General features: G+C 30.1%; 2 protein-coding genes across 3 annotated transcripts; both read left to right on the forward strand.

The window, feature by feature from the left end:
- The first annotated feature begins 552 nt into the window (after positions 1-552).
- On the forward strand, positions 553-14,803 carry LOC123299907 (protein disabled). Of its 2 annotated transcripts, none has more exons than XM_044882320.1 (9): positions 553-594; positions 7,560-7,774; positions 7,835-7,978; positions 8,483-8,602; positions 9,092-9,364; positions 9,543-9,788; positions 9,848-12,549; positions 12,620-12,816; positions 13,470-14,803. In XM_044882320.1, exons 2-9 carry the CDS (start codon positions 7,655-7,657, stop codon positions 14,696-14,698), a joined length of 5,031 nt encoding a protein of 1,676 aa, XP_044738255.1. In that variant the 5' UTR covers positions 553-594; positions 7,560-7,654; the 3' UTR covers positions 14,699-14,803. The 2 variants fall into 2 exon arrangements, with proteins under 2 accessions (XP_044738255.1, XP_044738254.1); XM_044882319.1 differs by lacking the exon at positions 553-594 and adding an exon at positions 1,476-1,514.
- Positions 14,804-15,898: 1,095 nt separating this feature from the next.
- On the forward strand, positions 15,899-22,187 carry LOC123301171 (probable RNA-binding protein CG14230). Its single transcript, XM_044883903.1, has 7 exons — positions 15,899-15,920; positions 20,108-20,199; positions 20,265-20,430; positions 21,080-21,263; positions 21,322-21,332; positions 21,450-21,590; positions 21,928-22,187. The coding sequence occupies exons 1-7, from the start codon at positions 15,899-15,901 to the stop codon at positions 22,185-22,187; spliced, it is 876 nt and encodes a 291-aa protein (XP_044739838.1).
- Positions 22,188-23,892: the final 1,705 nt, after the last annotated feature.

The following is a 23,892-nucleotide window of genomic DNA, read 5'->3' on the forward strand; positions in this document are numbered from 1 at the left end:
ATTAAGAAAAAAATTTATAATCAAGAAAAGTTTCTTTTTAAAAAAATAAACTTTTGCGTCATCTTCATTTCCATGATGACGCTTGACGATGAGTTTGAGCGTCAAATTAAGTCACGTGATCTGTTTGGGACATGCTGTCATCTGGATGGGGAAAAAACTTTCGCAGCTTCAAAGAATTGTTTTGAACAATTGTTATTAATATTCACCACCCATTATGGATATTGCTGTTTATTATTACCATGTGGCTTATTAAAGATGAGGTTATCCGATGAATTTGACGCTAGACATAGTTCTATTTTTTTGAGCTAGGTGGATTCCTAATTTGACGCTCAAAGGCAGCGTCAAGCGTCATCATGAAGCTACATCTTTTAAATTTGACGCTGCACATAGTTCTATTTTTTTCAGCTAGATGAAACCCTAATTTGTCTCTCAAAGCCAGCGTTAAGCGTCATTATGAAATTACATTTTTATTGTAAAATATAGATGGGGTAATAACAATTAACTTTGCACTTCATGATGTTCAAAAAGTAATATTTCTTATTGCGAATAGGAATTTTATTACCGGAATTTGCTCATTAACTAAATAAATAATAGGTAAGTTAAACTGTATTTATCAATTAAGAGTAAGAGCTAAAAAATGAATAAAATAATTTCTTTTTCATACTTTTAAACCTTCTCCGTGTATACATTTTTAAACATGCGCATAATGTTATTGTCAAACTTGACAAACAAAAAAAGTAACAAAAAATGAAATTGAGTGTTTGTAAACTACTGTTATTAAAAAAATCACAATGTAAGACGTGAAATGAATGATATTAGAATGTTTCAATCAAAATTAAAACAATGTCGAACTCACAAAATGGTAAAAACAAATATTATTTTAATAACTTCTAAATAAAATAACCTATAAACTAAAAACTCTCTTCTTCTAAACATAAAGATTTTTTTCTTATCACAACTTTAAAACTAGATTTAAAAATATGGTAAAATATTTATATTAAAAGAATCAACGTGGGAAAATCAAATTTGACATTTGAATACAAAAAAAAAATGTTACCTGTTTCGAATTCGAGAGGGTGGCGTATTGATTGAGTTTGCGATATCTGAGCATGTGCATCTTCTTTCTATATAATTCCTGCAAGGGGTTGTATTATTAAAATGGGGGGTTAAAAATCAATAGTATTTTTACTGACAATGTGCTGTGGTTACAGTAAATGAAGATCAAAATCGCTAAATAAATTCCCAAAATGATTGAATTTAACGCATCGCTATACACCATAATACATTTTTTATTAAAGTTAACATATTTTAAAAATAATTGTTATCAAGTTTAATATGCAAATCTGTGTAATATGTGATAATTATTTCTCTACTCAATGGGTGTGATTGTTTATTTGTTTGTTTTTCTTAAAATATTTTATTAAAATAATGTAGTGAAAATTTGAGATACGCAAATATATATATTTACAAAATAAATATGCAAACTTTGAGGAAAAAGACCAGTCCATGTAAATGTAAGTTACCCTACGATTTCTATAGCTGCGCTTTTTTATAGAGAGCATATTTTTTTCACGCCTTTTTTAATTTTATATTATTTTTGTATATATTATAGGCCGTGAACCCATAATCAAGAGAAATTTCTCTGATTCTTTTTGTCTGCCACTTGGAAGATTGATAAAAATAAGTTTGATAATAAGAAATAAAGAAGTTGTAACCGATGAAAAAAAATCATTGAAAACACAATAAGCAGAACAAATGCGAGGTTGTTTGCAACTCATTAATAGAACAAGCATAAAAAACTGTTAAAATACGAAAATCGAAAAACTTCAACACTCGAGTACAGTTAAAACGATATTTTTCTTGATAACCAAACTTATCTATCGCCCAAATGGCAGACAAAAAGAATAATTAAATTTTCCCTTGATTATAGACCCACGATCTATTATGACCTGTATTTGTTTTAATTTATCCTTTTTGCGTTTTAGTTGAACAAGGTAATCTTTCTTGTCCATAATTGGTGTATGCATTTACATTCCGGCACGTGCATAGAATTTTTTTAATTCATTTAAAGATTAAATCTTAAGTGTTGTTGATGTAATCAAATTATTTATTTATCATTAAAAAAAAAATTCATAATCATCAAAATTCGATAAAAATGTGGCTAGCCTATAATTAACTTTAATAATATAATACAGAATGTCCCAGCAATTTTATAACAGTTAAATCTCAATAGCAGAGTAGCCACAAGTTGGAAATTATCAGGAGATATGATTAGCCAGAAATTACTATTGAAATCTAAGAAGTATCAAAACAATCTTGGAATACCTACCAACAATAATGGACTCGTTTTTTAGGGTTCCGTCATCAAAAATGAACAAGGAACCCTTATAACTTCGCTATATCACTGAAATCAAATTCTAGAATTCTTAAAATCGGTGTAATTTCCCATTTGTTGTTCCATTTAAAAAAATAGCATATCGTCGGATTGCTCTTTCAAAGAAGTATAAGAAGTTTACAATAACTTTTCTTCTCAAATAATCATAGAGATTGATACAAAGCTCCAAAAAGATAGATGCAAAATATAAAATTTTTGACCACCCCCTCTATCTTTTAAGCCATGCCATAGATATCTGATAAAATTGACGATAATAGTACTCAATAAAGACTATCAACGAATATTTTGAACAATTTTTGTTTGTGATATATTTTCGTAGACATCATTTTCTTTACTCGTGAAGGCGTAAATAAGGACAAAACTTTGGTGTCCATTTTCTCCAAAACTATAAAAGATAAAGAGTTACAGGTAACTTCAACTAGTGGTATTGCGAAACATTCTCGAAAAACGAAAAAAAAATTATAGATATTCAACACTTTTCTATTCAGAGTATTTCAACATTCAACTCAGTCAATTGTTTATTTTCACTTGTTTTGTAACTATATTTACTTTTTGTCACGAAAAAAGATCGCCTAGCTCCCAAACGGATAGCGAACATTGTTCAAATCTTTAAAACACCCTGTAAATTATAGATATAAAAAATATAATGAATTAAAATTAATTAGTCAATGCAACAGGCTCATTAGCATCATTTATAATCAAAGAAAAATTTTAATACGTAATAATAATGAGAGGAGATTATTTTATCATTTGCATGAAATTCCTTAAATATGTATTACAACAGTTATTTGTCCACCTACACTCACTTTAGTACGGTGGCTAAACGACAAATAAAGGGTAATTCAGGAGAGAACAAACGATGTCACATTTTTTTCACCGGGAAATATCATTTTATAGTTTAAAGGTACAATACTACGGTGAAATACTTTTTGTGCTATCTAACAAATAGCTTAAAAATAGCTTTAGCAATAAGGTATTAAACCCATTTATGAAAAGTGTCTCAATTCTAAAAAACCCAAAGTTTTTATTCAATCGATAAGTGTCATAAAAATGCAATATAGTCGATGATCTTCAAAATCAGCTCAGTTTGGAAAAGGCTTTAAGGAACAAATGAAATTTACAAAATTTAAAAAACCCCCGAGAAGTTTTCGGATACGGAATCCTAAACTCACACTTGAAACGTATCTAAGAATACTCTCCATTAAATTACCTTTTCCCTTAAAGCCTTCTCAAATCGAGTTTAGGGTTTCGTACCCGAAAAGTTGTAGGGAGGTTTTTAAAATTTTGTAAATTTCACTTGTTTTCTAGACTAATTGGATTTTCGTGTTTTTTTTTTTCAAATAAATTAAAGGTTCAATGTCAGTATTAAACGTCAGTGTCAATTGGCAACGTCAATGTTAGTATTCAATTTTCTGCATCGGCGCTTATGGAAGGGTTTTTTTGAGAGTTTATGACTAATGCCTGAACAACTAAAATATACAAATTTGTTGCATAATGCAAGTTTTTTACATCAAAATATGAATCTATGATTATAAGAACAAATACTTTTGCGATTTGTTTTAAGAAATTGTTGCTTAGCTATCGCACTATTAATATGAACATACGAAACCTATTTTTAAATTTAATTTTATTCTATAAATACAGTTAAATAACGTGCAAACATTATTTTTGATTTATTACTAAATTAAATAGTACAAGGCTTTTGTTTAAGCTTGTAACTTACTAACGAGCGGTGTTATGCAACTGTATCCATGTGAACTTCAAATAAATATCCCTGGTGTATCAGAATTAACTGTCTATTATCTAGAAGATGATAAGGTACACTTAAACGAGCATTTTGGCATGAGAAGCAAGTATCCAGAAACCAGGAACACTTTCACCCAGAGCTACAGACGTTAGAAATATTGCATACTGTGTCGAATTTAAACCTAATACGTTGGATTTTCGAAAAATTGTTTCGAACAAAAATTGATATTTTTATGAGAAATATTTTTGCCTTTTTAAGTATTGCTCTATCTCGTACAATTTCTTAAATTTAGGCTGGTTTTGTTCTTTCTTTTCTTTCACTCACAATCTGTTAAAGATAGAGCAAAAGATACAAACAATTTATAATAAAAATACAATAGATTAGGCAGAATTTCGAACAGTATGCAAAACTGTTAACATCTGTAGTCACGAAGTGTTTCCGGACACAGATATCTCATACCAAAATGTTTATTTTGATGTACCGTATCACTCCCTCGGTTATTAATCATTTATTCTGATACACTTGGTATATTCACAAATGTATGAAAATGAATGCATAGTACATATTATTCATAGTTTTCATAAATTACCACATGCCTAAACATTTAAAACTTTATTCTGGAAAAATTTGGGGAAAAAATGTAGCAAAATTTTGAATTGCACTATAATTATAAAATAATACGGGTATCTTTTGTCTGTAGGGGATGATCATAATTTTGTATCTGATCCGCTACGAACATGCAGCACACATAATATTCTACGATATGGTATGTAAAAAAATCCATGAATCCTAACTTTCTGCCACGTGGTAATTAACTTCCTGAGCCGATGTGGAGCATTTTCTCGCATTGGACATATATATTACAGGGCGGCCATTTTCGAGATAAATGCTTCTGCCAAAAATTTCCCCTTTCTCTCTCCAACCAAACGCTCAAAACGGAGAAAATGGTTTGATTTATACTAGTCAAGAAAGGAAGCCAGGGTAAACCTGCTAGCATTACGTAACATTTGTGCGGTCGTTAGGGAATTTTTTTCAATTTTCCCCCCTTCCTCTCTATCTCGAAAATGGCCACTCTGCCATATATATATCCAATGAGAGAATATGTCCACATCAACTCAGGAACTTATTTACCACGTGGCAGAAAGTTAGGATTCATGGATTCTTTTACGTGCCATATCCTAGAATATAATTTAAATTGGATCTATGGATACTAAAAATTTGTATAGAGTTGGGGATGTAACCACTCAATAAATCACACTTATATAAATTAAGAAACTGAAGCATGTTGTATATACATCCAATCGAAAAAACTAATGACTTCCATTGGTTTGAGATTCGAATGTTTCCTTTATATGTCTGGATTATCCCAATAAGATTATTTTATAACAGAATACATTATAATCTGTATATACAGGATGTACAAAATCACCGCATTAGAAGAACATAGTGATATAAATCAAGTGTGTCTATTGTCCAACAAGTAGATCGCGAAATCACTTTTGATCAAACGCTAGAAATGTCTTTATAAGAAAATTTACTGGGCCTGCGAGTTTTTTTGCTTTTTGGGTTACGCTGTTATTGCGTTCATTCTCTGATCCACGGATTGGCCATGCCTTTAATGGGGTCGAGTTAGCATGGATCTGTGGGTTTTTAGATTAACCCTGTGATTGTGTTCACTTACTGATCCACGGGTTGGCAATTTTGTCAAATACACTGGAATAATGTGATAATGACGCTTATGCTCATCTTTCGTCATTTCTTTTGGTCTTCATTTGGTTCTAGGGATATTGAAGTCTAAAAGTGAATAAAAGAATGTATTCGCTATAATCCGTGGATATTATAGTCATGCATAATTTTGGCGTGAATATTTATTCGTGTAACCAATAATGTTACCTGAGTTCAAAAAGTGTAGGAACTTTCTTCTTAGAATTTCAGCCTATACATCACACTACTATTCTCTCAATTATTTTGAGACACTCCGTAGAGGTAATACTATATGATTAGAACCAACAATTTCCGCTTAGAATAAAAATCAATATGAGTCAGTCAATAAAAAGTTGGTTAATTCCTTATCAAAAACGGAAAAAGAATTCCTTATTATTATAAATCTATATTCTGTACTATCAATAAGGAAATTGATTTAGTTAAAATGAAATTATGAATATAATTCAAAAAGTAGTTCGAAGCTATGAATCAGTTATGGACTGTTTTAAATATAAAAACTTACGCAATAATGTATTAAATAAAATTGAACGAGTTATAGTTGTGTATAAATGTAATGGTATGTAAATTTTAGCATCAATATTAGATCGGTATTTAAAGCACATAAAATATGTTGAGACTCCGATCTGAACTTTCATTCATATCACTTGTTGAAATTCTCATATCAATAGTTTTCGAGATTTTCGATATGGGAACTTATAAATAAATCGTCGGGAAATTGATCTATATAGAACTTCAAAAGTCCATATTTGTATCTTTTTTAACAATTTTGTTCCAGCCATTAATATTCAGAAGTAAACGTCGTAAATAGATTTTAAAAATAGGCTTGAATATTTGTTTAAAGGTATCTCACCCCCAAACAATTGATATGAATCATCAGGCCATCGTAGCCAGAAATTTGGTCCGTGGAGGAAGTGATCTCGCCACAAAAAACAGCATATTGACGATTAACACATTTTCAAGACATGACTTCTATAACAAAATTATAGAATTTGCACAATTTCGAGGATGGCTTTAGGCAGAAAACAAATAGATCGTTTTTCGATTATATTCCGTTGCGATCGCACTTTTTTACCAGGCGTACACTATCTTTGTAAATTTAGCACTCTCATAGATTGATAATAATCTATTTTTTTCATACAGAAAAAGTACATAAGTGGCGCTATATTTACAGAAATAACGTTGAAGAAATAATATTTACGTATTTGTGATAAAAGACGATCACTGATGTTGTCCAACAGACATAAGAAACGCACATACAAAATCTCCACGATGATATAATCGGCGGTTTTTTGGGCTTGTCCTTCGAACTATTAAACATGGGCAAATTTTTTTGTTTGTATATACTGACTTTAGACTATTTTTAATTGAATTATTATCAATGAAACAATACAAATTATCGAAATATAAAATGTAAGAAAGTCGAGATAAAACATCTCGTAATTCAAAAAAAAAACACGGAAAAATTGCGTTAAAAAAATTTAAGAAATATTTTTAAAATAAAATTTTTTTATAGCTTTAGAAAATTTTGCTTTTTAGTAAAATGGAATGTTGTCAGGTAGTATCATTTTAAAGTAAAATATATTAATTTTGCTTATTATTTGCATTTAGAGCAAAAAATTCTGATTGCATGGACTAATTTGAATGAATTATCTGCTTCAAAAGAATAATGATGTTAAGTTTCTTTATTTACAGATAAAAATGAACCTTCCAGGTTTTTGGGAGAAGGGGTAAGTTTTAAAGCGAAACTTATCGGAATTTTGGAAGTAAGTGAAGCACGTGGTGATCGAATGTGTCAAGAAGCACTCGCCGATTTAAAAATGGCAATACGTGCAGCTGGAGAACATAAACAACGCATTACAATTCATGTGGCAATTGATGGTCTTCGCTTACGAGATGAAAAAACTGGAGTAAGTTTTCTTATTTAAAAACTACCTCAGTTAAGTTACTAATTTTTTATTAATTAATAGGATTCTCTTTATCATCATCCTGTTCATAAAATATCGTTCATCGCTCAAGACATGTCTGATTCAAGAGCGTTTGGGTATATTTTTGGATCACCAGATACCGGACATCGATTTTTTGGAATTAAAACCGACAAAGCTGCAAGTCAGGTAAATAATGAATATTTAAATTCTAAGCTGTTCTAAACTGTTCGTATTCATAAATTCCAGTTTATTTGAACACACAAATTATAGAGGTACCGAAATTTTTTAAATAAAACACTCAAGTTTTGATCAATCATCAAATTCGGTTCGTTTTTCAAAATACAAGTTTTGAGGCATTTGAAAAAATGTTTTTTTAATTTTAACAAGTTGTCAAAATAAGAATAAAAATTATTTTTTTTATATTCATCGCCTATTTAATTTTTCAGATTAAATTCTGAAATAACTTGTAGTATTGAACAAGGTACATGAGTGTACCAAGTTCAAAAGGTCAAAAGCTTATAGTGTGAGGTACCCCCCCCCCCATTAAAATGTATATTTTCAATTTTATAAATCGTGCAATATACTACGATTTTCGTTTGTTTTATTGCACGAAACTATTGATTTGAATAAATAAGTAATGTATTCTTCAAATGTAATCAATATTAATATCTGATTATTTATATCTTTTAGGTAGTCATTGCCATGCGAGATTTGTTTCAAGTCGTTTTTGAATTGAAAAAGAAAGAAATTGAATTAGCCAAACAACATCTTGAACAAAAATCATATGTTTCAAATTCAAAAATAGGTTATGTAAGTTAAATTTTTTTAAGAAATCATCTAACTCCTACACAAAAACTACTGAAGATATCGAAGTGTAATTTTTTTAAAATTAAATATAGTCGGTCATTATACTCGTAATTTGTCTTTTTGAGATCTACAAAGGCTCATTTTAATGCAATTGGTTCAATAGCCTTTTGACCAGAAGTGTCGCCTGTGCAACCGAAAGTTCAGGGCTCTTGCTTTTTCACACGTGACTCTCATCTTATGGCTTTTGTAACTCTCTCCCCTCTTGGAACATTATTTAAATAAATTTCAAATTTTCTCCTTTTGTTTTTTCTACGTACGTAAGGGAGAGAAATCGCTTCTCCACCTACGTAAGGGATAAATTTTAAATTTTTGCTTATTCCAAGTTCGACTCTAAACATTGAATTCAAGAAACACCAGTTACAATTAATATCAAAATTACACGATGATTATCGTATTTATACAAAATTAATAATTCCAATATATTACGTACAGCTTGGAGATTCACATTTAACATCTAAAATGAACTCAATAAGTGAATCAAGCGTGTCTGGGAAACTATCATCCACCAGTGATTCCAGCAAAGGTGCTAGTGGAGGACCCGCACCAGAAGCAATTGCCGATTTAGTAGACTTGGAGTTAGAATTAAGTAGTATACAACAAGGTATCCATCAAATGGAACGAATAACACCGTCAGATCCATTTGGTCCCAATAAAGAAGATCCTTTTGTATCTGATCCATTCGGAGATTCTTTTACAAGTTTTCCCGTAAGTATACCAAATAATATTTTTGACATAAATCAATTTGAAGAAATATGAAACATCATGGCAAAAAATGAACCCACAACCTACTGCCATCAAATTATGACGTGGTTATCTGTGTATATTTCTTCATCATCTTTTATTTTTGAATCTAATTTTTAATTATTTTATTTACTCATTTTAGAAGCCATTTTTACCACCACCTCCATCGGCTAAAGAAAGATCGAATCGTGTTGCTAGTGAATCTGGTAGTATATTTAGTCCACGTCCAGGATTATTATCTGCTAGTAGTGATACATCACGACAAGACAGTTCAATGTTTGATAGTCCTACGGATAATTCCGAATGGTTTTCTGCAGGGTCTTTTACAAATGACGATTGTGGACCTGCAAGTGCTACTTCAACTACTAACGAAAGTGCTACAGAACAAGTAATTATTTTATTACCAAAATGATTTTTCCTGTTCTAACAAGTTTACTTTTTTTATAGGCTTCAAAACATGAAGAAACTAAGAACCAAATTTTAGCCCAATTTGATGTTTTTACCGAACTAGATCCACTAGGCACAGGAAAAATAAAACCATATGTTGATAAAAAATTATTTTTCCAAGAATTAAAAAATCCACCAAAGAAAGTACTAAAAGATTTAGTACCAACATCAAGTGTGCTTCCTGCAACAACGGTTTCTACAGCAAGTGCAACCACGACAACGGAAACCGCAAAACCGTTCAAGGCAAATTTTGATAAAAAGACTGATTCATTTCAAATGGATCCATTTGCAGACGATCCATTTGATAAAGTGGATCCATTTGCAGAAGAAGAATTTCGACCGCAGCCACAGGATCCATTCAATACAGACTTTGTGGTCGATTTTAAAATGTATAACAAACAAGAATTAAAACCAATACAGAATACATCGTTAGCGTCTAAAACAGATACAACTAAAGAATTAATTGATTCTTTAAAATTCCCTCCAATCGAAAATATTTTAGATGATAATACGACATCGGAAAACAACTTTTCAAAATCACCAAGTCAATCGAAAACAGTTTCTTCAATTGAAAAACATATAACATCCATTGAAAAACAATTTTCTTTGCAAAATTCTGCATCTCCATCTAAGTCATTATTTTCAAAACAAAATACATTTGACTGTAAATTTGAATTCCCGGATAAACGAAAAGAATTATCGTTGTTACACGAAAATCCAAGTTTAGATTTATCGTCGGAATCGGAATCAACAGCTCCAGAACCTCCTCCACGCCCATCATCAAATATAACACCTACAATTAAGCCTCCTCCGCTCCCTCCGAAAAAACAACAAACTGATATGTTAATGAAGCCTCCACCTAGACCTCCACATACAGATCTAGATTCACATTACGATTATATTGATGGTGAAATGAATAGTTTGGATTCATTAGATAAAAGTCCACCATTACCAGTGCCTAGTAGGAAATCTCAAAAATCTGAATGGGAAATTGGAATGGCACCACAACGACCTAAAAAAACACTTTCAGTTACATCTAGTCAAGAAGATTATTTAACTCCAGTTGCACCTCCTCCCTTACCTCCTCAGAAAAAAGATACAACAAGAAAAGACGCACCTATATTACTTCCGCCCCCACAAAAACGTGAAGTATCAAAAAAGAAATCACCTGTGAACTATGCATCCCCTACTATTAAACCACCAAAACCAGAGCCTCAACCTCAACCTGTTGAAGATATTTCAGATATTACGTTAACTGATTTAACTACAAGTGGTTTAGATAAATTAGCTGCAAAATTAAATGTTCCAGCAAATAAGTTATCAAGCATGACTTTAGTGGAATTAACAGCATTTTTACAAGAATACATTTCGAATCGTAATAAATACTATGATCAAAAAAGTGGTCAACAAACAGATTCCACATTTCCCACATTTAAAGCTGAATTTTCTATGAATTTTAGCGATTTTAATGATAGTACAAAAGTAACTGCAACAAATACTGAAAATTTTGATCGATATGCAGTATTTCGTGAACTTTTAGAAAAAGATGAAGCCGAAAAAAGTGCAAAAATACCTACGGTTTCAACGCCAGAAATAAGTACAACAATACCTGAAGTTATCACGGAAAATATTCAGAATATTAAATTAAATGATGAAATACCTGTAAAAGATACAAACACTACACCGTCAGCTGATCGATACGCCGCTTTACGTGAAATTATTGTCGAAGATTTAGAAACAAATGTAGAAGAAAAAGAATTGAATATTGATGTAAACGAAGATGAAATAAAAAATAAAGAAGACAAAATTGTTGAGCATCAAAATGAACAAAATGATTTGAGTCAAGTGACCAATAAAGAAGAGGAAGATGTTGACTTGTTTCATTCGATTGATAATTCAATATTTAATTCAGAAAAAATCAAGGAGTCGAATATTATTGAATATCGAAAATCAATTGAGTTAGAAATGAATGAAATACCGACAAAAGATATTGATAATGAAATAACCGTTGCAAAATCGCCATCAAATAAATCACCAATTCCAATTACAGAAATTGTAACACAATCTACGAATCATTTAACTTCGGGATCATTGTCCGATGTAATTAGCAACTCATCACCTGAAATGGATAATCGTTCTCCAGATGTAAAGAAAAAGGAGACAACAGCGGAAAGTTGGGCAATATTTGATACACCTAAAATTCAAAAACCGATGCCGAAAGAAAAGCATAATCAAAGTGAAGAAGGAATCAGTCCATGGTCATCTGATTCTAAGGAATTTACAAACACATCTCCAACTGTTGATTGGCGTAATCGAAAAGATTCAGGTGGTAGCGGCAGTGATAAACAATGGCCAAAACAACCAAGAAATAAACCTGATGCTGATAATCGAGGTTGGTGGGATTCAGAATTAAAATTACGTGGAAAATATGACAGTCATCAATTATCTCGAGAAGAAAAAGAGCGACATCGAAGATCAACTGACAGTTACGATGACGAATATGAAATGGAGAGAAGTTATCATGGTGGGCGAGATAGACGTATTAAACAAACTTCTAGTTCATGGAATAGAGGTCATCAGTCGTCATCATCTCGTGATGTTTCACCATGGGAAGAGGAACCTTGCAGAGATTGGAATCGTCGAAGAGGACCTCCACATTCACGTAAAAGTAGGGATTCGTGGGACGAAGAAGATGATTATGAGTAAGTTTTTTTATCATGCTTTCTATTTTTGTTTTGTAGATTTATTTTATAAATATCTTTTTTATCGCAGATATGAAGCCGATCATCCCGAAGTTCGTTGGTCAAATAGAAGATCAGGGTCTAGAGAACGGCACAGTCGACGAACGGGACCTGTTGAAGATGTTTGGAGCATGGAAGATAGGCGACATGGTCCTCGACGGCGACATAGACCGTTACCTGATTCCGAGCATCACTGTTGCGGAGATTGGGAACAAGATTCCGATGCTGGTAATTAATTACATTAAATTTTTACCCACAATTTTTATTACTTGAATCTATTTTATAGTTTTTATATTGCTTTCTATGCTAATTCTTGTGCCTTCTGACGTCACTATAAGAAAACCACTTATATTGGCGATAAAATTTAAAAATTTTATGCAATTATGAAACTTTAAATTATAATAATTATCCTGTAAAAGTTTCAGGTACTGTTTCCGGAGTAATTTTATAGTTCCATTTAGTCACATATATTCTTACTTAGTTTTAACTTCATTTTTCAAACTAACAATTTTAAGAAATTTGTTTAGAAACAGTTTTATTTTCTAAAATTATTTGAAATTTGTTAAACTTTTGTTTATTATGACAATGGTAACTTCAAGAGGATCTCCTTAAAGGAGCACAGGCTTTTGTGCATCCTTAAAATAGACTAAAGTTTAAACAAAGATATTGTAGGGATAGGTGATCAAAGCCAAACTTTTTTCTACCTTATTATTGTCCTTAAAGGAGGCAAATACTTCCATACCTTCTTAAACTGAACCAAAGTCTTAAACAAAAGCCAATTTCAGGGAAAATACTTTTAAAAAAATGTCATAAAAGGACAAATATACAAACGAACAAACTTTCCCTTCATCTTGTTAATTTTATAATTTTGAATTTTTTAGGATACATCGAAGAGCCTAGATATTCAAATAGATACAGCCAAGAAATGTGGAGAGAGCGTGATAGGAAAAAAATTTGTGATGAAGATAAATATTATTCAAGAAATCATCCTGGTCAAGAGTCTTGGGATGATGAATATCCAGTTGATGAAGAACCACATGGAAGTCGATATCTTACAGCCAAAAGAAATTGGAAAAGACCTTCAAGTGCTTCAGAAATGGATAGGAAATCTGGTGAAAATAAATCAAAACAAAATCCGTATCATATGGTAATGGCTAGCAGTGATGGTGAACGAGAACGGCGATACAAAACTACTGGCCGACGGGCTCGCAGTCGGGATTCAGAAATAACATATAATAGGCATAAGTTAGATCCAGGTCTAACATTGAGGCACAGGAGCAGAGATAGACATCCAAAATCTCCATTCGAAGATGATTTCTCTGAACAATCATTAGATACACCTAGTCCAAAAACAAAATATGGTTTTAATATAACCAAAACTAACAAAAAGTCTTTAACTAGTCCAAAGTCTGATATGGAATCACCACAATCCAATTTACCAAAACAACGGCATTCACAAAATAGTGATTTCGAAGCAACAACGCCGGTAGGAAATTTTAAATTTGACGATTTTGTGTCCGGTAATGCAGAAAAGTTCGAATCTGATAATTTTGATAAAGATGGCCCTCCAAAGAGTACCAAAGCAACATTTGAAACAGATTTTTTTGATAAAGGATACAGAAAACCACCTAATACTCGAGAACAACTATTCTTTGATAATGAATATCAACCAGAGAAAGATTATCGGCCATCAAGGACAAAAATTAATTTCCGACAAGAATCACAATTTGAGGATGATTTTTCTCCAACAGACAAACCGAGTGATCGCGATAGTGAAAATGTTCGTATAGCCGAAGAAACTGTTGAACGTGTGGATGCATTTACTTCGAAGAATAATTTAGATAAAAGTGTCAATTTTAATGAAAGTAGAAAACAAAAAAGTTCGTTAGGAAAACGTTTATCTGGAACAATGCGACAAGATTTGAATTTAAAAAAGTCTGAATCGATTAATATATTTGCTAGAGAAAGTGATCCGTTTGATGATGACTTCTTTAGTAAACCGGAAAATGGTGCTGTGGTTATTACTCGTGATCATAAAAATACAATAAATGAATCTGTACAGTGGTCGGAAGATTTTGATTGTTTTGAAGTTATAGATGAAGATCAATAAAACTATTTATAAAAAGAAATACTCACACCTAACTAATTTTTAACGCCATCACACCGTTAATATAATGTAATTTGTTTTTATTAATGTTTTAATCAGCAATTTTTATTCGGATCAAATTTTGCCAATTCAGTTTATTGATTTTCTATCTAGAAATATTAAGGCAATGATTTTGAACGTTTTTTATTTAAAAATCATCATTTTATGTTAAATTTTAATTTATGATATGTCCTAAAAGTTGCTTTTTCGTGAATAATATTTTCAAGAATATTTCGTATACGCTGTGAATATTTATAAAATATATCGTTTTTATAAATTTATTTCTTTAAGTTCACTCGGCTGAATGGTATCGGGACTCTTATGTCATTGATATCTGAGTCTTTTCGCTGAAAGATTCTCTGGAGAGATAATATTTTTTGAGTGACATTTTTGTTAACAATTAAATTTAGACAATTTTTTTATGAAAAAATGGTTTGAAATAGCAGTCACAGCGTATATCAAAGTAGACATAGCACTAATGATAATCCATAGTATTTATCGTTTTTCCATAAGTGATTACAAACATTCTGAAACTTCGTTATGGCGAGAGCTAGAATACAGTAAAGCTCACTAATCCGACATGAATTAAAATCAAGATTGGATCAGGATCGAATCGAAGCAGGATCCGGATCGAATTGTATGGGATTGTATAGAAAAACTTACGATAAACAAGTGTTTACAAAATTATAAACCTCCGACAAATGTTTCGGGTACGGAACTCTAAACTCGCACTTGAAACATAGCAAAGAGCACTCTCCATTAAATTACCTTTCAAATAAAATAAAAAAATTAAAATTGGTTCATCCTTGTAGGAGCTACGATGGTACAGACAGGCAGATACGTACACATAGCGGTTAAACTTTTAACATACCTCTTTTTTGGTTCGGCTGTTAATAAAATACAGCAATCAATTTTAACGAATGTACTCTCGCAGACGTAGTAAGTAGTATGGAAAGCGCGGATTGAGAGTGTCGGATTACTGGGTGTTTCAAACTACTGAATTTGAGACTACTCGCTACTGTAATTAAAGAAACGATTATTAGTTAATCAATTTTAATGTTACGGCAAAATTAAAAATTTTCTAGCTCCGCAAAACCTGTACTATGAAGATAATGAGACAAAACGTAAATTTTTCTGTCAAGCATATTTTATGTTCACAAAATAATGGCTCCATTACAAAAACTTCGTAAATTTCACTCTACATCAAAATATAAATAGCATTTATATTTTTTATATTTATAATTTAAAAACCAGATAATCGCTTTTATTTTATAGAAAAAGCTACTTTTGGGTATTTTAAAACGAGTAAAATAAATTTTACGACGTTTGTTATATTAAAATTGTTGTTAGGAAACATCTAAATAACAAGTTTTTCGATTGACAAATTTATATATTAATCCAAATCTTGGATCGTCAACTTTTACAATAATTAATAAAACTAGGAGGCAAAATTGAATTAAAATTGTTTGTCTTGAATTATATCTTCAAAATTTGTCTCGTGGTGAATCGTAATAATGTTTTTCAACTCATTAGAGCACTTTAACTTGCAAATGGTTACTTGTACGGATATAAAACTCCGCAACAAAGTTCAAGAAAATTGTTTCAATTACAATTTATTACTCAGCATTTATTATTGAAAAGCTCGCTATTTTCGAAAAATCCTTTTTCGTGATTAGAACAATCACTGCATTTTAACGAGGATTATCATCGAATTATTATTCTTAGTTTCACTACAGCGAAGTCTGGTGTCTTAACTGATTTTCAATATTTCATAACATCGTAAAATTTATGTTCCATTTTAATCAACTATTTCAGGTCTTTTCAGGATTGAAAAATCGTGAAAAATTACTACAATTTTTACATGAAATTGGCGTGAATGAGTCGTGATCGTTTTCGTCATAGCTCATTTTATAAAGAAATTTTGTCATGATTTTTCCACTCTGGAAAGTATAAGCCTGAAAAGCAATTTACAGTAGTATTACGTTTAAATTGTATAGTTCGTTATATAATGCTAATAATAATTCCAAAAGTGTTTAAAGATTCGAGATTTCGATTAATTTGATAAATCTATACAATTATTGAACGCAATATTACATCCTTGAAAATAGTATCTGTGAGCTTTGTTTTAATTTATTTGGACCATAATTATTATTAGTGAGTAACAGATGAAAAAAACGTAATAAATAGTAGTAAAATAGTTATATTAATTTAAAAATGTCGAAAAATATATTTGTAAATAAATTTTACAGAGTTTTAATGCAACCATGACAAGTAGTAACTAATGTTTATTAATGGAGGGAACAGTTTACTTCAATTATATTGTATCATATTTATATAATTAATTGTATTTTGAAAACAAATTAGTATTTACAAAGAACATAGTAATACAACATTATGTGATGAGGCGTATGTAACGATGTAATATGGATCCAAAAAACTCAAAATCAATCATAATCTCAAATTTTATAACTATAGTTTTCTGACCAAATACAGGATAAATCATTTTAATTGATTATAAAAATAATTTAGGATCACTAAAATACAGAAACATTGAATTAAAAAAAAACTTATTTCAAGTGTTCTTCTATCTCTTATTAGGAACGAGTCAGAGGTGATGTGTAAAGATCAAATTCAAGATATTTAAAACATAGACATAGAGAATGGACTGAGCGTTCGCTACCCGGCTGTAAAGTAAATACGAACAGAAATATATGAGAGAGATAAAGTTATCATGCGGCTAGTTGAACGTTCTCTATGTCTACAGATCTCCTGTAGGATTTATTTGAGTCTTTTAGATCCATTTTTTTTACTGTAAACATAAATTAGGCCGTAAAAAGTTTTCTAAATTCATTTCGTTAGCTTAGAATGTAAATGTGCTACAGTTTGACTTACGTAAATTAAGTCTGTGTTTCTATATATGGCAACCATAGAGATATGAATACATAGAGCGCACCAGAGGGCAAAAGCTACGATGTGAGTAACGAGAAAGAAGACTATCAGTGAGTTCCCTTGTGCCCTTGTTTAATACATAAACTTATACGTAGTATACTGACTATCGTGTATAATAAGTGTACATGTATATATGATTATTATAAGGACACAGGGGAACTCACTAGCAATCTTTTGTCCCACGTATCGCATTCACTTACAGGCTAGCAGATCCCTGGCGTTCTCTATCTGCATTATCTCTATGATGGCAACCATCTGCAGCATTGTGATTTGATAACTTTTTGCAATGACATTCGCTATCACTATTGTAAAATGATCGATTCAGACGGGGAAGTTACAAGCATTATAATAACTATCACTTTATAAACCAAGCCTTTACCGACAATGATAGCGATTATCGACTGTTGTCGAAAATTAATTACAAAATGTTGGTACTCGGTATCGTGTCTAACTGACGTTTTTCATTTTCATTAACCCAACAACCAAAAATATCATCCATTTTTAACACGATGTTATTAGATTGGTATGTATGTATGCATCGGAATCTTTAAACGTGATTTTTCACCTACTTCAAAACGTCGGATTGAATTGAAACTTCTCACATTTATCAAGTACCGATGACAATACAATAATTTAATAAGTACGTCGGATTGCCCTGATCAGGATTAACGATTAACTCAAAAAACTTTGATGGTGGAAGCGTTGATGACATTCTATAATATTAATAAATATTGATAATTAAAAAATTAAAAAACACGCTTTTGTAGCTAGCTTGACTAAAAAGTAGAAAATAAACAATCGTTTAAAAAAACTACAAAAACACGCTTTTGTAACTAGCTGAACTAAAAAGTAGAAAATAATTTCTATAAGTTAAAAATAATAGAGATATTAAGAAAAAAAAATTTTTATCGTAAAAAACGTGGAGTGCTTTTTAAGATATTTTATAATGACTTCACTTACCAATATCTGTCAATAAAATATTTACAATAATTGAAATCTAGCACCCCACGCTTTCTTACGATAAAATAATTTTTTTCTCAATCGCTCTGTTTTTTTGAACTTAAAGAAATTATTTTCTATTTTTTAGTTCAGCTAGTTACAAAAGCGTGTTTTTTTCAACTATTAGTTATTATTTTAAATTCATGTTTAAAAATATCCAATCATTATAAAGAGGTTTATTTTGAGTCATGGACTGATCCAGTGAAGAACTTTGATAGCAGTATGTTAGTCTTCTGGATATAATATACTTTTCCACTCTAAGCTAACGATTTAGGTAAATATTTATTAAATTCACATACAATTTATTCAATTTTTTATAAAATTCAATTGCCTCAAATAAATCGGTAATAATTTGTAATTACAACACAAACATTGTATATTTTCAACTGTATACTTTTTATTTGCTTAATTTTAAGACATATCGAAAATAAAATTATTAAAAAAATTTTTTTTTTGTTTTAAAAATCCTATTAAACTTAAGTTTTTATTATCACTATGCGTACAAGTTTCGAGTGAATTGAGATAAGATTAACTTTTATTTAAGAAAAATATCTTGATAAAATGCATCTCCCTCATAGCTCCCTTAATATTGAAGGTAGGTACAAATAATTAGTTTATTGATTATAAATTCATACGAAACCGAGGGGTTGTGTGGGTATAGCACTTTCCTACGAAACTAAGGTACGCTGGTTCGTATCTTGGTGTGGTTAACATTTTACTTTTGAATTAAATGAATTTTTCCTGATGTTAAAAATTTTCCAATCTTTTATAGTTTAAATTGTCTATATAACCCCCGCCCCCTCGCTATAAATAACGTCAGTTATACATATGTCATAAATCACTATTCTGTCACGGGGAGGGAATTAAAATAACATAAAATAGACCTCGCTCTCTTACTTATTTGTCGCTTTTGGTTCTCATAACAATTATCTAAAAATTGGCAGTTATCTACTTAATAACTTATGTAATTAAAAATTAATCAGGACAATGCTAGATACGAACCGAGGTACTCTATAAAAGGACTACAGGAGGCGACTGGGCCACAAAGGAAGTAAAAAGTGGAAATTAATAGTATGGGGGACTAACTTAATGACAAATAATTGTTTAAAAAATAATAAATAAACAACGATCGAACAAATAATTTTAATGATCAAACAATGAAGAACAAACGAGGAACAACGGATTAAAAAGATATATAATTATTTAACCCGAAAAAAATTTGGTGGGGGGCCAAATTACGTTAGTTGTATATTTCGCAACACCAATTTATAAAAATTTAAGGTTAAATTTATGGAACATAAATAAATCACATGTGATAAATTTTTTTTTTAGAAAAATTGAAAATATCAAAAATATAATGAAAGGTATGTAATTTTTAATTAAAGTTTTTCAGTTGATACTTAAAAAAGATCTCTTAATTTATAGATTCTGAGGAGAAACGATTACAGTCTTTAGCTGAAAAAAAGCAATCATACAAACAGCAAAAAAATGCAATTCAACAGGCCCTTCAACAAATTGTATAAGTTTTTGTTAAATATTCAAGTCTATAACTTTTGAAATAACCTACAATTCATATTTATAGGAAACTGGCAGTAATAGAAAAAACAGAATAGTTTTTAATGAAAATGATAGCGAAAGTAAACCAAAAAAGAAACAAAAACTTTCGTTGTTCGATCAGGATGCGGATAATGATGGCGATGAAATTAATTTTAAAGAACAGTTTGATGGAACTAAAGGACAAAAAGTAGGTATTATAAAATAAGGCAGTATGGGCATTTAGAATCGGTGCAAATCAACAAAATTATCTTTGTAGAATTATCTTGCTATGAGAAAATATCATTTTGTTTATTTGTTTATAGTGAAAAACTGTCTAACCGTTTAAAACTTGCGCTTTAGGAATTAAAATTGAACAACTAGTTTGTCGAAAATCGTCCACTTTTGATCTACTTATGGTCTATATTTTTACAAATTAGCTAAAGTACAATTCCTTTCAAGAAAGACATTGTATTACTAAAGAATCCTGTATACAGAATGTTCGATTTACATCTAGGCATATAAATATCACGAGTATAACAGAATACATGCGTTAAGCAATGCATCTAAGTGTGAGGTATTATATACATGTATTGAAGCTTCGATATGCGTTGAGATAGTTGTAAGACGCTTGGAGAGTGGGAATTTCTTAGTTGAATAGATGAACTACAACAGATAAGCCACGATACAAGTCACTTTTGCACTTTCATATAACACCTATAATGCCTCTTACTTATATATTCTGTCATACTCGTGATATTTATATGCCTAGATGTAAATCGAACATTTTGTGTATGAATTTAACACACCGTCAAATCTTTGAAAAAAATAAAAAAAATTAAGTAAAATTTTTTAAGCTTTTAGAATTGCAATCACGGTTTGCACATGATTCTCGTTTTACAATGGATTCACGATTCATTGAAGAAGATGAACAAGAAAATGAAAAGACAGAAATCCAATCTGAAGAAAATCTAGAAACTGAAAAGAAAAAGCAATTGGATATTTTAGCGACAATTACAGGAAAAAAAATTTCAGAACACAGTCAAAAGTATGCAAAAAATGAATTTCTCTAAATTATACTTTTAAATTAAATTAAATTTTTCTAGACAAGTTAAAAGTATGTTGAGATTCGATCCTTCGAAACCAGATCATTTGAAATTTCAAGTTGAAAGTACGAAAAATGATATTGAACCTAAAAAGAAGAAAAAAGATAAACAAAGTAAAATTGTTAAAGAAGATCAACCTGAGGAAAACGTAACCAGTGAAGTGCAACAAAAAACTTTTTATAAAGTATCCAGTAATTTAAAAGATTCTTTAAAAGAAAATAATTCATTTAGTTTATTAAATATGTTTGGAGATTCACCGGAGACACATGGTAAAAATTATTACAATTATTTAATACTAATTAATACCTACAAGTTCTTGCACGAAGTCTAAGTCTCTGAATGTTATTAACAAGTGGAAATTATTTAATTTTGCTACACACCCATGTGACCATATAGTTATAGTAGTGATGTAACGAATATTCACGTATTTTTTTAACAGTCATAAGGGAAAGGAATTTTCGGACATTATGACCACTCGATAACATTAATAATTATTAAACAATAAAATATTTTTACTTATGCCTTGCCTAAAATAATTTGGCTTTATTGTTTTTCATTTCGTTAAATGCTAAACTTGAAAGCTAAACTTTGAACTAATAATTTTAGGTAACAATGAAGTGGAGGAAGAAACAACTTCAAAAGATATTAAAAAGAAAAAGCATATAGGTCCTGTTTCAAATCCTTTTAAGTATGATTCTTCAGATTCGGAGGATGAAACAGAAGTTAAGAAAAATTCTAAACCTTTAACTTTGAACGATACTCATGGAAAAAAGGAAAAGAAAATTAATACTGAAAAATTCTTTTTCACGGCCGATGATTCTAGACTAAAAGGTATTATAATTTCACAAGATGGTTATTTTAAATAATTCGACAAAATTGGTTGTATACTTAAATAAAGTTAATTCCTTCGTAAAACTCGTATGCGAACAAATATTTTTGAGAAAATTTGCTGTATTTTAATGTCAGTAAAGTTCATTCGTAGTAAGATGCGCAGCCAGCAAAATATAGTTTTGGATACAAGGACCAAATTTTTTTACTTTCGATATATATTTCTCCATAAAAATGAGAAATCCCGTTTACACCCTTTTCATCAATTTTTGGCTACAGAATCTAAAAAATGTTACTAAATAATTTATATTAACGGGTAGTTTTAATAAAACTGTTAATTTCCTTGAATTTTTTCTTAAATAAAAATTTTTACTTAATATTTAATTTCAGAGGGTTTGGAATTTATTATGAAAATGCAAAATGAAATATCACCAGATGACTATTCAAATACTAGACGAGAAGTAAAACAACTTATACGGTCAAAAATTCGAAACAATAAACGAAAACAACGACCGTTCCAAAAAAAATTAGGAGGGCGAAAAATATTTTTAAATAAGAGAAGATAGTAAATATTTTTATTTTGTATATTCATTATTAAATAAAGTAATTCGTTTCTTAAAAGATTTTTTAATTGCATTTGTTCAACAAATTTTCCTGTTTAAAATATACCACGCACTACCTTTCTCAAATACATTCTAGTAAATATCGACTGAGCTTAAACTGTAATCTTCAGTAAAACTCTCAAAAATTGTAAAGAGCTGATTTTATTTTTTATTTCTTATAGAGAACCAAATTATCTACTTCTGTTTTAAACTTTATTTCGTGACAGTTTTCGATAAATTTTCCAAAAATTAGCATTTGTGTTATTTTTTTGTTAACTTTATTCCTGGTGATCAGACACTCTCTCCTCTTAAATAGATAGCCACAATTATTGTATGTTTAAATTCTTAGAAATTTCGGTTAAAATTTGATATCAAGATTGAAATACTTGGATTATTGCTGCAATAACCACCACCTGATTCTGGTATGGGATTAACATCCTATGAAAAATTGATCAAATACTCTCCCCAATAATAAATATCATATATATTAGAACTTGAACCGGGAAAAAAATTTCAGATTCAAATGAAGTTCAATTTAATGAATAGGGAATATTCATGAAATTTAAATTTGGTTCAAATATTTTTCTTCCGTAACTTTAATGACTGGACATTTAAACTAAACCATTATTTTAGTAATTAATATCTTTTTAATTACTTAAAATTAATTAATAAAAGAACAAATTCAGTGATGGAATTTGAAAATTTCTAAAACGGGAATTCATATTTGTATACGGACGTGACATCATAGTACGGGTTTGTCAAATTTGTTGACATACTGTATCATATTAATTACTTACATTTTATATGGTATTTCATTAAATTATACTATTCTACGACTTTTTATTAGAAAACTTAATAATAACGAGTGTAAATTCTGTGTTGTAAATTAATTTTTTTTTAGTATAAATTATACATTGAACTGTCAAAAATTGACAGATCACGTACTTATACGTCATCAACATCGACAATTATTTCAGAACCGCTGTTGTTAAGATTGAATATAAGTTTCTCATCTACGAAAATTTTTTGAGACTTTTTCTTTCAAAAAATAATTTGTTCCGACAATGAACCCCAGATGTTTCCGATATTCAACAAAGCAAGATGTTATCCTGGCACCTTGAAAATTACAATTTTTAAAGCC

This window comes from Chrysoperla carnea, chromosome 5, assembly GCF_905475395.1.
Source record: "Chrysoperla carnea chromosome 5, inChrCarn1.1, whole genome shotgun sequence".
NCBI lineage: Eukaryota > Metazoa > Arthropoda > Insecta > Neuroptera > Chrysopidae > Chrysoperla > Chrysoperla carnea.